Source organism: Crocodylus porosus, unplaced genomic scaffold, assembly GCF_001723895.1.
Source record: "Crocodylus porosus isolate Cpor-Errol unplaced genomic scaffold, CroPor_comp1, whole genome shotgun sequence".
NCBI lineage: Eukaryota > Metazoa > Chordata > Crocodylia > Crocodylidae > Crocodylus > Crocodylus porosus.
This window is the reverse complement of record NW_017728948.1, coordinates 64,069,470-64,084,083: the sequence shown is the minus strand read 5'-3', so window position 1 is coordinate 64,084,083 and position 14,614 is coordinate 64,069,470. Positions and strand designations below refer to the sequence as shown.

The window sequence follows — 14,614 nt, the reverse complement described above, 5'->3', positions numbered from 1 at the left end:
TCCCCCCACCTGGCAGCACCCAGCAAGCTGGGGCAGACAGGGCAGCCACTGCTGAGCTGGGAGAGTAGGCAGAATCTCCAAATCAGATTCGGCCAAATTGATCTGGGACAGTGATTCGAATCACCGAATCCGAAGCACATACTAGCTGCTTTGCACAGGCCTAGTAATTTAAAAAAATCTCTTTGCTATGCTGTATCAGCATCTTTCATCTGGAGTTTCTTAAAGCAAATCAAGCACACTACAGGGCCTCTGATTTGGACTAGCGTTGGTTCATCCTGAATTTACTTGCACCTAGGCAACCACCAATTTTTCACTTCAGTAACTGATTCATCAGGATGTTCAGTGGCTCATTATCAGAAGGCAATTAGCGCCCCCGTTACATTTTTCTGCTGGAAAATACTGATCCAGCTCAGTGTTCTACAAGAATGCAACAAAATCCCAATAGAAACCAGGGGAGGTTTGCTGTGGAAGCTGGACTGTTAGGCAGATGCTTTGTATCCTACCAGCTTGCTCAGCCTCTCAACAACCTGCCTGGCAGCTGTTAAGCACGCAGACTTTCCAGCTCCTACCTCCTTGGCAGGCTCAGCCACAACAGGCTCCTGCAGCTCAGGGAGTCCTGGGAACACTTCTAAAAAGTTTGAAACAAATTGCTTCAATCTATTTGATACATTTCTTTTTAACCAAAAGCCCAGGCTGCCCATTCAGTCAGGTTCGGAACAATTCAGTTTGCACCTTGTTGAAGAAATGTATTTCATAACATTTTGGAATGGGAATTCCAGTTTCCAACCAGATCTGGGCATCACTCATAAGCAAATGTGTCCAGGTTTGCATGCCCTGGAGACGACAAAGAAAACTAAGGCTGTTTATTTGTTACACTTTTTAAAAAGCAGTTAAAACATTTAACCACCACCACTTATAAACAGGAAGATAGGACAGAACAGTTGCTAGAGACATTCAGAACCATTTACCCCTCTTTTCCTCCCTCCCCTCTTGCCTTCCAGGATGACACCATATCAGGATTCAACAGGCATTCTCCTAGTCACTGTTTAGTCCCTGGTCTGTTCCCAGGGGGAGGTTTGTGCTACCTCTTAAGGCTGTGGCAATCCTGCAACTGAGGGTGCAGACCCATCACACTTACCCTGGTGTAACTTACATCAGCTTTGAGAACCTATATAAGTTACACAGGGGTCCAAAGCAGACAGAACCAGCTGTCCAAAGGGAGCTACTCTCATTAGGCACTATGGTAGCACTTTGCCATCAGTGGCAAGACACTGGTAAGATACTGTTTACACTCAGCCAGTAGTTCTCAACCTTTTCAAACTGAAGGCACCCTTTGGAAAATGCCAGCTCTTAGTTTCCACTCAATTTTGAAGTACACACAAAGGAACAGAGTAATTCTGCTAGTACAGAGAACTCAGAAAGATCACAGCAGGTCCAAATGTTTTGGACACTGTGGATTCCCATTTGAAATCTCTGGGTTTCTCCTGTGAATCACATTTGCATACCTCACAGTGCTAACATGTGGCACTCCATGGCACCCTTGAAAAGCTCTTGAGGCACCCTACAGTGCCGCAGCACCCTGGCTGAAAATCACTCTACTAAGCAAACAGCTACCATGGGGGGACACAGATTAGAACGGCAGATTCACAACTCACACTCCACAATAATTTACAATGAGGTACAAGTATTTCTAATCTGAGGGGTAACTCAAGCCATGGAACAGAATAACTAACCCTGGTCTATAGCTATATGTTGGAACTGCACCCTTACTCATTAATATATCTACTAAAGGACTCAAGTTATGTCAATCTCCACCTTGCTTCTTTTCATAATTATTGTGCTTTACCAGAAGCACTAGTTATATATATTTTCAGTTACCTAAGAAAGTAGATCTTTGCACATTATATGTATTAGCTGCAAACATATTTATATTTAACCAAACGATCAGGAATGTATGCATAACAGAGGTGGACAATACATTCTGTGGTCAGCTTCTCTTGATCTTTAGTAATGTTCAAGTTTTTCCGTTTCCATTCTGCTATTTCTTCCTAAAGGAACTGAGATCCCCTCAGTAAATATCTGACAGTGAAGTCAAGCAGAGTGATTTTTCAAGCTCCTTGACGCTGGTGGGCTCCCAAGGATAAAATACAACCACCTTTCTCTTCTGAGTCATGAGAAATCCATTATCATTAAACCTCCCTTTTACATGTCCTACATCCAGCCAAACAAAAGGAGCAACTGCAGTGGTCTGGAGAACAAAAATATAGTGGTCATTTTCCTGAGATATGGTGGCCTGAAAGAGAAGACAAATACAATTACTCTTTTTGTAAATGAGGTGTGTAATAAAAACAAATGTTTCCATCAGTTCAAAAGGTGCGTGTCAGTATGATCAATACCATCTTAAAAATATATTTGTTAAACATGATTTCTCCCTTCCCCTCCATCTAAGAATCATAGAAAGAGCTCTGGAGAAGACATCAGGAGCCTATCCAGTCCAACCACCAGCTCAAAACAAGATCATCCCACTCTGCCGCAAGCATATCAGACTGAACACACTTAGTTACTGCTCTCATCCCAGGCAAGAGTTTTCCTAACCCATGGCTATTTAACTTTTCTGTAGCCAGTGGCTGCACACTATACCAGCCATATGCTTTGAGAACAGATATTGCACTACAGACATCTAACTCTCAGTACACAAAAGATAAACTTAGCAAGAGCAAAGAATGTAGCTTGAGTAACTGGCACTTACACTGAGCTGTGCTTTTTCCAATCCTACTGCATCCTTCAATGATGACAGGAAGTGATAGTTGCGAGGACTGTAGAGTTCACCTTTCCCCACAAGGTAAAAGGTGACAACGCAGCTTTGCCTGGTACAGTTGCCACATCTTTTCAGCAAATCATTTACAGGCTCCTTGTAGATGGGGGCAGCACTCCCTGCCCTAACAGGCACACCCTCAGTAGCAAAGGTGCACAATGGCTCCATAGAACTCCACTGGTGTACACTGACCTGTAGGGCACATTAAGTGATCAAAATGACACCTGTAAAAACATCCCCCATGTGCCAGATTTTTCAGTTGCTCATTCAAAGTCCCCCCTTGAGGGGAACTGAGGGAACAATCTGCCACCCCAACCCCTTAGCCCATGAGGTCTGCTGCCTCCCAGGGGCTCGTATCCAGGATGTAGCTGAGAAGATCCCGAAACTTATCCAGTCCTCTGACCAATTCCCCATGCTCCTTATCCATGCAGGCATGAATGACATGGCTCAGAGCAATCCCAGCAGGGTCATGAACAACTACGGGACTCTGGGAGCAGGGTTCAGAGGGTTGGGGGAACAGGTGGTTTTCTCCTCGATCCTTCTGGTTATGGGTCACGGGCACAGGAAGAAGAGAAGAACTGTACAAGTTAACAGAAGACTGTGGTGCTGGTGCCATTGTAAAGGCTTCAGCTTCTACGACCACAGTTCAGAGAGAGAGGCAGTGATTTGTTGGGAAGAGACAGCCTCCACCTCACTCGAACGGGGAAGAAGCTCTTCTCAGCCAGAATGGCTGACCTGCTTGACCGGACTTTAAACTAAGTTTGCCATGGGATGGGTGGATAACCACTGGTGCAAGCCCATCAAGCATCAACCACAAAATCAGAAGGTTTTCCCTGCACAAGAGAACTCTCTCCTACCCCAGCCCAGGGACAGATCTCTTCTAGGAGTGCAGGGAATCCATCCGTTGGTAGGCTCACTTGCCTGTACACAAATGCCAGGAGCCTGGGCAACAAACAAGAGGAACTGGCCCTTCTGCTAAACAGAAATGACTATGATCTCATAGGAATAACCGAGACCTGGTGGGACTCCCACCTATGACTGGACCACAGGTATTGATGACTATACCTTGTACAGGAGAGATCATGTTGCAAGAAAGGGCAGGGGTGTAGCTCTTTATGTGAAGGAGCAGTACACTTCCCTACAGGCAGAGATTGGCAACCCAGGAGGGCAACTTGAGATCCTCTGGGTAAAAATACAGGGGGAACATGGTGAAGGTGATATAACAGTAGACGTTTACTACAAACCTCCTAATCAGGAGCAAGAACTTGACCACAAATTTGCTATGGAAATGGCTGAGGCTGCACGCTCTCAGCGCATGGTTGTCATGGGCGACTTCAACTACCCGGACATCTCATGGGAAGAGCACTCAGACAAATCTGATTGGTTGCAACACTTCCTCACAAGCATTGATGAGCTCTATTTGTCTCAAGAAGTCTATGGGCCAACAAGAGGTAAGGTGCTGCTAGACCTGATACTGGCCAAAGGGGATGATCTAGAGAGCAACCTGAGTATCAAAGGGAAGCTGGGAGACAGTGACCATGAGCTGATCACCTTCTCTATCCGCCGCAAACCTGGCAAGTCAGTCAGCAATGCGGAAGTCCTTGACTTCAGGAAAGCCGACTTTCACAAGCTCAGGAGGCTAGTTGTCGAGGCCCTAAGAGGCCATAATCTGACAGGGAGGGGAGTCCATGATGAGTGGTCATTCCTCAAGGATGTGATCCTTGAAGCACAAGAAAAATCCATTCCAGCCCACAGAAAAAGTAGCAAGAGGGCTGGGCGACCCCCTTGGCTCAATAGGGAACTCATGGACTTCCTGTGTGTAAAACGAGAAGCTTATATAGGAACAAAGGGAATACTACCAAGGAGGAATATTCAGCACTGGCCTGCACGTGTAGCAAACAAACTAGGAAAGCCAAGGCTGAAAACGAGCTCAAACTGCTCACAAGAATCAAGGACAATAAACAGTCCTTCTTCAGATTTGTGGGAGGTCGGAAAAAAGAAAAAAGAGCGACACCAGACTCTTGCTAAACCAAATGGGGCAGCTGATAACTGACACCCAGAAAAAAGTCAATCTCCTTAACGATTACTTTGTGTCAGTCTTCCACTAGCCCATGGGGATCACCCCGCCTGATAAAATGCAGGATCATTAGGAAAAGGCCTGGATCTTGTGAGGCTGGACATCCACAAGTCAGCTGGCCTGGATGGAATACACTCAAGAGTGCTAAAGGAACTGGCTAACATCATAGCACAGCCAATGGTGAAGATATTTGAGAACTCATGATGCTCAGACAAGGTACCTGAAGATTGAAAGAGGGCCAGTATGCTGTCTATCTTCAAGAAAGGGAGGAAGGAAGATCTGGGGAACTACAGGCCAATCAGTTTGACCTCAATCCCTGGAAAGATCTGGGAAAAACTCATCAAGGAAACCATTAACAACAGGCTAACAGAAGGCAATGCTCTGAGAGAGAGCCAACATGGCTTCATTGCAGGTAGCTCTTGCCTGACCAATCTCATTTCCTTCTATGACCAGGTGACATATCACTTGGACAAAGGAGAAGAGGTTGATATCATATATTTGGACTTCAAGGAAACCTTTGACCTGGTGTCCCATGATGTCCTCATGTTAAAATTGGAGAATTGCAGCCTCAACAACCTTACAATTCGATGGCTGGGGAACTGGTTCCATGGACAGACCCAGAGAGAGTGATAGTTAATGGAACCAAATCAACATGGTGCATGTAACCAGTGGTGTCCCCCAGGGCTCCGTTCTCAGATTTGTACTCTTCAATGTATTTATAATTCATCTGGACTCTGGTGTCAGAAGCAGACTGGCTAAGTTGGCTGATGACACCAAACTATGGGAAAGTGTGGTCATCCTAGAGGATAGGCTAGCGATCCAGGCCAACTTTGACAGGCTTGCAAGATGGGTGGATCAAAACCTGATGATATTCAACATGGAGAAATACAAAGTGCTCCACCTCAGGAGAAAAAACCCACATCACACTTACAGGCTCAGCAGTGCTTTGCTCACTAGCACCATGACTGAAAGAGACTTTCCACAAGATGAACATGAGCCACCAATGCAACACCACAGCCAGCAAAGCAAACAAAACTCTGGCTTGCATCTACCAATGCATCTCAAGCAAGACTCAGGAAGTAATCCTCCCACTGTACTCAGCCTTAGTGAAGCCACAGCTGGAATACTGTATCCAGTTCTGGGGTCTGCAATTCAGAAAGGATATGGAGAAGCTTAAGACGAACCAGAGGAGAGCCACACATGATTAGAGGACAAAAGAGCAGGCCTTATGAGGAGAGGCCAAGAACCATGGGACTCTTGAGCCTGGAAAAGCATAGGCTCAGGGGAGACTTGGTGGCAGCCTATAAGTACATAAGGGGTGTGCATCAGGAACTGGGAGAACATCTGTTCACCAGGGCACCCCAAGGGAAGACTAGGTCAAACCATCACTATCTCATGGAAGACTCTTTTAGGCTGGACATAAGGAAAAACTTCTTTGCTGTCTGAGTCCCCAGGGCCTGAAATAGACGCCCCCAAAGGTGGGGCAAGTACCTACTCTGGACACTTTAAAGAAACGCTTGAATGCCTATCTTGCTGGGATCATTTGACCCCAGCTGACTTCCTGCCTGTTGGGCAGGAGGTTGACCCAAAGATCTTGTGAGGTCCCTTTGAGCCCTAAACGTCTATGAAATCTATGAAAGAACCATTTTCCTGGAAGCACATAGCACACACACTCAAAGTACTTCCTACACTTTACAAAGAATCTATACAAAGACTGAAACAAGGGGTATACATATTATGTTGCTTAAACTAAGCAACAATTCTAAGTCTTGAACAGCCTGGATCTATTGCTGCTGAGGTCATGCTAAAAATATTATTCTCTCCCACAGTGCTTAGGGAAGCAGGGAGTAAGCAGAAGACACTGTGGGTGCACTGGGGAGTTGAAACAGTAGCTACGGTGAGGTCAGTTTTCTTTGCCTTTTCTGGCTGAGGAGATTGCTGGTTTTGCTCATTTAAAGCTAATCTGTGTTATGCAAGAAATGCCAAGGGTATCTAGAGCTATCGTATGGACAAATATTAATGTATTTCATAAACAGAAATAAGCAGCATCAGTATAAAGGCAATTCTTGAAAATTCACGTTCACAAAGAGCCTAACTCCTAACAATACAAATCCTCTTACGCAAAAGATATGATTCCTTCTGCCATTTTTTAGGATGATACAGGAATAAAAGCATTCTTTACATCCAAATACGTGAAGTGGGCCAATGCAGAACCAGAAACTGTTCCTAAATCTCTTTTTAGTTATTATTTCCCATAAGTTTAACAGCTGCTTGAACTGCTAAAAATAATCTACATTAGAACTGAACACTAACCATATACATCTCTGGCCTTACTAGAGCTTTGGAGCAACAGATACGAGCTTATATTCAAGCCAGAGATAAGCATCTCCATTTATCATAAAAGTGAAAAGTAGCTTTTAAATAAATACTGTCCTGTTTCATACTGGTATTATTTGCAGATTTTGAGACCTATAAATCAGAAGATCCCAACAACCACTTGTGTGAACCTCAGCCATGCTCACCATACCTGTTTTTGTTCCCACAATGACATTGTCAGGTAGTTCCTAGCTTGAAGAGTTGACATTGTAAGTAGAGGAGGCAGGAACTACCTCACAATGTCATTTTTACAGCTGTTATAGTACAACAGGGCCAGCAGCTGTTACTGGTCCCCAAACAATAAGAAACTAAACTTGGCATATACAAGTTGGACTAGGTTTGCTCCAACACAGGCATCATGCCAAATAAACTACTCCGCAACCCAAATATTGCTCTGACTTGCATCTTTGTAACACTACTGCTTTCTGTGAGCTTGTTAAGGTGCAGATTAGGGAAACATTTTGAAGTGACACGCTTGTAGAGGTGGTCTTGCAACTGGAATTTAGTTACCAACTGGCTGATGCTTCACAAACCAAGAAGTGATCCAGTTTATTTGTCAGAGTTAGGTTGGTTCTGGAAAGCAGACAGTAATAAAGAGATCTTTTTTCAATGGAGGCAGCAGAACCCTGAATATTCCCAGGGCAGGGATGTGTCAAGTAACAAGCTGCTATTTTTCTGTAAATCTTTTAAATACAAAGTGCACTTCAGTGGCATTCCTGTTATTTAACATGTAAGCTTGCACCTGTATTCCTTGACCAGTTGGGGTTCCATTGTATTAAGCACCGTATAGATACATAGTAAATACAGTACCTGCCACAAAAAGCTCACCATTTAAAATACAAAAGCATATTCCTGCTTACACTAGCACTGTGTGTCTGGCCCACACTGATATTCTGAATGTCTGGCTTTCGTAGAACCTGGAGCACTGGTCAGGGACGGCTAATACAGCTGGACATGGACTTGCTGGAGCACCATTACATTTAAAAGCACTTGTTTTTCTATCCTCTTTTCCTAGCCATAGATGATCCCTTTTGAAAGGGGAAAGCTGGCACTTACTTTGAGTGTTAGCTCACAGTCTGAGTGAAGATCTGATACACCATAGATGTACAGCACACCACCATCTTCATAGGCAACAGGCAACAGCAGGGAAAAGAAATGCTGGGCAAAGTAATGCAGCATTTTCCACTTGCCACCATACTCTGAGAAGGGTTTAAAAGAACAAAAGATTCAGTCACAACCTGAGACTAGGTAGGTGCCTGGCTCCCAAGTGCCCTGGCGTTGGCAGAGACACCCCTCTCCCATTTTGTGGTGAACCTGGTCCATTTCCAGTTCTGGTTCAGAAGGAGGTAAGAGTCATGCTCATGTCTCTATTAAACCTTTTCCTTTAGGGCACTCTGAGGAATCTATCCCTGCACTTCCTGAAGCCAAGGGATTACAGCTATCCTTGGGCCTTATGTGGGGTTCACAGGGAAAGGTGGAAGGTTCTTCACGGCCACACTGTGCCCTTTCCACGGACTCACACAAGGACTCTGGGCAATCTGTAGTAACAAAGAAACCAGGGGGTTGAAATGCTGCTCAAGTTCTCCCCACCAGATCTGCCAGAATAGTCCCTTATTCTGAAAATAAAGCTTGTCCTTTATGCATGATGCTATTAGGAAGGTGAGAAACCTGAAGATGGAAGGGTTTGTAACTCTCTCAAAGTTAATTTGAGGTTCCCAGAAAATAATCTCAACCTTTAGCTTCTGTAAGCATCAGGTCAGAAAAGAGTTCAGGTCATGTAAAGAGACAGAACAATCACAAAATGAAACTGGCACACAAGTGAACTTTGTACATGAGCCATACTGTGGGGCAAAATATGTTCTCAGTCTGCTGCCAATCATGCAGTTGTAAATCCAGAGCAAGTCATTGGCTTTGGTAAGGTAACTCCAGATTTACATCTGGCCAATCTTCCCATCCTTCTGGTCACATTGTTTTTGTGATTTCTTCCAGCAGAACATAATCCTGTAACAGTGAAGTGTGAATCAAAAACTATCAGACCCATGAATCTAAGCGGGCCCAAAATCAGGCAAAGTGAGTTTCCCTAGCTCAAGAAATTATCCTCTCTTGTTTGGGATTTAAACGAAACAAACAAACCACTGTACAGACATTTTCTAAAATTGACATTGACACTTGAGGTGGAGCTGCACTGCAGTACTTACGTCACTGAGAAATTTAGCTACCAACTAGCTAGAAGAAGCATCATCTATTGCCTCCTCTTAAATAGCACAGTGCTGATCTGCCAGATGTGATACTAGCACACGAGTAGTTTTGTTTTCGTGCTCATTTTGAAAAAGCACCTGTTTCCTCCTCCTCCCTCCTCCTTTTCCAAGGAGTTCAACAATTTAATATTAGTATTTTAACTCTGTCCTTGCTCAGCCATTTAGCACAATCATAGAGACATTGCTCAAAGCAGATGTAATCTCATAAGGATAGGGAATAATTAGTCTCGTTCTAGTTTATGGCTCTTTATTTTGTTTGCCAACTCAGTGATAGAAAATATTTGTAGCAAGTTTTTTTGCTATGACCAAATGTTTCTACTGTGTTTTGGTGCTTCTTCAAAAGTACTTACAGCTTTGTACATTTCTACCATGAACATAATCCTTTAGACAGTCCTCATCTCTAAGTTACAAGAGCAGGGTGTTGTCAGTAAAATCAGACAAACTGAAACACACGTAAGCACTTCAGTTTGGCCCTAGCACTGCTGATTTGAATCAAAAGTAAAATCTGAGTGCTTTTGGAGGGTGGCTGAGCCCAGTAGCCCATCCAGCAGCTGACACTTTACAGAACATTTGCTAATATACAGATCATTAGCAACTTTATTATAAGCTGTTTCGCACAGACAGCATGTTGATTTGGTAAAAGCACACATGGTAAGTCCTGCACCAAAGAGCTTGGAGTCTAAACGACAGCTGCGCAGAAGACAGGAGGCAACTACCAAAATTCAGAGGTGGGGTTAATTCTGTAGTTTGCTTATTTTTAATTAGACATTCTCTTCATTTGGGCCTTGCAGAAAACCTCGACAAACAGAAGAAGGAGAAGGTTGAGACTAGCAGTAGCTGGTCTAACACAAATTAAAATATACAGCCATATTATTTTATTTTTGTAATCTGAAACTCTAGAAAAGGGAAATGCTGGCATTGTATGGGATGCATCACAGGCTGGTACATGGGGGTGGGATTTCAGACTGCCTCACAACTGCCATGAAACTCTGAGGTATTTTAGCTGTTGGTGCACAACAGATGCCTTCCATGCTAGGCTTCAAGCACAGCCTGCAAGCTCAGACTCAATTCTGCAGCAAGGCCTTGAATTTTGTGGCATTCCAACACAATAGACTACAAATAAACCATAAAGCAGCCCCGATACTTAGTTTGATATTAAGTTGGGGGGGGGGGGGCATTGCTGAACCCACATACTCAGTTTTCAGTGTGCCAGAGATTTCTGTAAAGGGTACAGAACTTTATCACAGAAACAATCAAGGACAAATCCAGGTATTCTAACATCTGGGAGCAGACAAGACTTTGGGCCGCTGAAACAGAATGGGAGCCAGCTCAGAACTGAGGGATAAATTCAATAACTATACTTTTCTGAAAATATAAATCAGAAATGAAATTGTTAACAATCCTAACACTTAAAAAACCCCACATTATTGGTTTCTTTCTACTGAAATTAGTGGAAGAAGAATTTTACATTTACACACCGATTTCAGGCTGTTTGCAGACCCAAGCAGATGCTGCTTACACATGCTTTGTGCTTGTAAAGGTTGACCCCCCTTGGTCCCCCTCCCTTAAGCCATAACTTTTAAATCTATTTAAACACAAACAACAACAACAACAACTATAGCATAGAGCAGTGGCTTTCAACCTTTTTTCATTTGCAGACCTCTAAAAAATTTGAAAGGGAAGTGCACATCCCTTTGAATTATAAGCGTGGGTATTCATATACTTTTGATTGATGATGGTCATCTTTCACAGACCCCTTAAACAGTCTATGGGCACCCAGGGGACCGCAAACCACAGGTTAAAAGCTACCGGCTTAGAGGGAGTGAAGTTCTACAACATGGGGATAGAATCCTACAACTTGTTCTAAACTCAAGCAGCCCTGAATTCAGATGAGAGACACAAAAACCATGCATGTAGGCTATGAAACCAACATCTTAAAGTCCTTAAGCCTGACTATTATCTAGATCCATTTAAAACAGGAGACAGATTTCTTGATTTAAACTTAAGTTAAAACAAGATTTCTTGATCAGAAGATTTCTCGATTCCCCCACCCTCAAATGGCATTGGGAAATCTGGGGAGGGAAAGGGAAATATGTGGAAGAAATGTTCCCATTATATGCTAAAAGCTGATAAAACAGAAGTTATTTTAAAATCCACCTGAGACTTATTTTCTGTGTTTAAAAGGAATTCTGGATTACACCTGAATTCCCCAGACTTGCACTAATCATGACATAAAGAGCAGAAGTTGCACTTCATTTAATAGCATCAAAAACCTGATGATGCGATAAGACCCGATGACTTAATTTGGAATGGGACGCCACTGCTATGTTCTCTGTGGAAGCTGACAGATGTGGCAGTTTGTCCTGTGATCAGCCACTGAAAGCACTTTACAACCATGCACTGACAGAAGTGCACAGCTGCAGACCACTTTAAAAATGCCCAGCTGGGCAACGATCTGAGCCCTCATTATATGAGGGTTCAGAAGAAGGAACTCCAAAGCAAAGTGCCTTCATTAACATCTGTCAGCGTGGCTGTGAGTAGGGCTTGGCTGATACACCTGAGCTCTGCTCTGCACACTGTCTTCAGAATGGGAGAGGGACATGAGTGAGTTTGGTCTAGGGGGTTCCCCAGCCAGCACTGCAGGGTGCAGCAGGTGGACTGAAGCCTCCCCACACCAACTGGGCTCCAATCCACCCCTTCACCCCGCCACTCCAGCATGGCCGGGGAAACCACAGAACAGACCTCCCTCCCCTGTCTCCCCACCCTCCCATCCTAAGAGAGCATAGGAGCTTAGAGAGGGGGACAGGGCTAAGGGACAAACACCGCAAACAGCCTCTCTCCCTGGATCAGCTCCAAAGAGGAGCTCAGTCAACCCTCCCAATTCAACAGCACACATCCATTGGATCAGGAGGGCTGGTCTAATTCATGGCACTTGCTGTGAAGCACCATGAGTTAGACTGTGGAACTGAATGTCTGTCAGCACCCTGAACGTTCTCTGAAGTCTTTTCCACTAACAGCTGGAGTAAGAGTAAATAGTTTCTCTCACTGGAGCTGGTTCTAAATTAAATCACTTCACACCATTAAATGCAACCTGAGAAATATACTGCTAATTCTCTTCTCATGTCCAGTCTCATTAATCTAAATGTATTATTCAGTTTAATAGTCTGTGGTTTCAGCTCACTCAAGTCTGTTAGTATTGGACCTGCAATAAAATGGAACTATCTGTTCAAGTGAAACTCTTGTTACTGAATTGGTACCTCAAGGTGACATTTATGTAGGAAAGCAATGAAATGCCAGCTGCAGTTCAGCATTCTTCACTGAGATGTGCAGCACAGATGCCAAAACAATTAATGCAGCGCAAGTGGCTGCATAACTATGATCATACAATCAAAACCTAATTGCTGGTAAAAGATGCTTAGTTCTAAAGAGGCAGAGATACATGAGAATGAGATTTCTACATTGTGTTTTTCTTACTTTCCAATGTAAATCTTCAATATACAAGAAAACGTATTTCATTTTAACTTTTGAGTCTCTCCCTGTTTCAAGAACACACTTGCACTTCAAATGAGAAATTATGTAAGCATGTCTATGGCATTCTGTTTATTAAAGAAAAAAATTAAAGAAAGGAGGTATTCATCAGTGATACTACTATGCCATCTAATGAAATGCAGAAGTGTGCAAATAAAACTTTCTTTGAGGCATGCAATAATTCTAGCTATTAGCATTTCAAAAATTCCTCCACCATATTGTCTAATGAAATGAATATTAAACCTTTCCTCTATCCACTGACAGAATAAAACAAAACAAAGGGACAGCTGCATCTCTGCAGAGCTTCCTTTCTGAAAATTAACATTAACACCACTATTCATAATTCAACTACTTCAGACATTTCTTATAACGATGTCAGTTCTGTACTTAAAAAAAACCCATGCTTTGTGTTTTTCACATCACACCATCTTTCTGTACATTGGACCATTTTGATAGCTTTATTTTTTTTGGGAGATTTTTTATTTTGAACAAGCCTTATGAATCATAGTGAAAGCCAAATAAATAAAACACACAGAGATATCGTGTCTCTATAGCATGAGCTCATGAAATCCAGAGACATCAGCATTATGGATGCTGTCTTGACTGACACCAGAATGCCTAGGAAAAGTAGCACTTTGTATTTTTGTGATATATGTATGGGGGTGAGTCTTCCAGACAGCCAAAGGGTAAGCATGAAAGCATCATTGCCAAAATACAAACACCGCCTACTGGTCTCATGTTCCATTGTAGAACCTGGACCTCTCAACTTTTTCTAAATCAACAGAGCTTTGTTTAAATATGAACTTTCACATCAGTGTTAACTAGGGCTGAAACAGAACAGAATTTTTTTTTAAATATTAACTTCCACAGAATTTGACAGAATCTTCCATCACAAAAATATTAACATCTGGATGCAAACAAATAAGTAAAATGCATTATTCCTTTTTGTTTGTATTGTTTTGGCTTCCAAAATAAACACACAGGGTATAGATTAGGGGTTGCCAATTATTTTGGCTGTTGGGCAACTCAACAAATTTTGGTGAGCTGTCAAGGGCTGCACACAAAATCTGTCAGAAGATATCATCTAAAAAAATGATAGATCAAAAAAAAATCATATATTAAAAACAAACATCTATAAGATATTTTAATTTTTTTTTAAATTGTTTTGATTAATGGTGTTTTTTAGTAGTGTATATAGAGGCAATTGCACAATAGCTCAAAATAAAGTCTTACTCTTGTATATTGTGAGGGGGACCATGGGAGGGTGTATGGGAGACTGTCTGCATGCTATGTCCCAGGAGCTGGCCAGGGAGAGAAGGGGGAGAAGCGGGGGCAGGGGGTGTGCACAGAACTCATCTGCGCAATGTAGTGCAGGTGCAACCCTCATTTTGGCCCACAGCTGCCCCTGCAGGCTGGGATAAGCCTAGGAGGTATTACACAGTACAGTGCAGGACATCAGGATGTGCGGTCAGGAGAGGGCCCACGGCAGGGGGTGCAGCACAGTGTAAAACCACTGCTGCAGTCAAGCAGGGCTGTGAAATTGAGACTTTTTTTTTTTTT

General features: G+C 43.1%; 1 protein-coding gene across 1 annotated transcript in view; it reads right to left on the bottom strand.

Moving 5' to 3' along the window:
• Positions 1-1,804: 1,804 nt before the first annotated feature.
• MANBA (mannosidase beta) overlaps positions 1,805-14,614 on the bottom strand; it is a 91,233-nt gene continuing 78,423 nt past the window's right edge. Inside the window, exons 15-17 of the mRNA XM_019553233.1 lie at positions 8,325-8,467; positions 2,750-3,007; positions 1,805-2,293 (exon numbers count right to left, since the gene is read on the bottom strand). Of these exons, the coding sequence (XP_019408778.1) occupies positions 2,069-2,293; positions 2,750-3,007; positions 8,325-8,467 (626 nt within the window). The 3' untranslated portion in view covers positions 1,805-2,068. The remainder of the gene's footprint in view (positions 2,294-2,749; positions 3,008-8,324; positions 8,468-14,614) is intronic.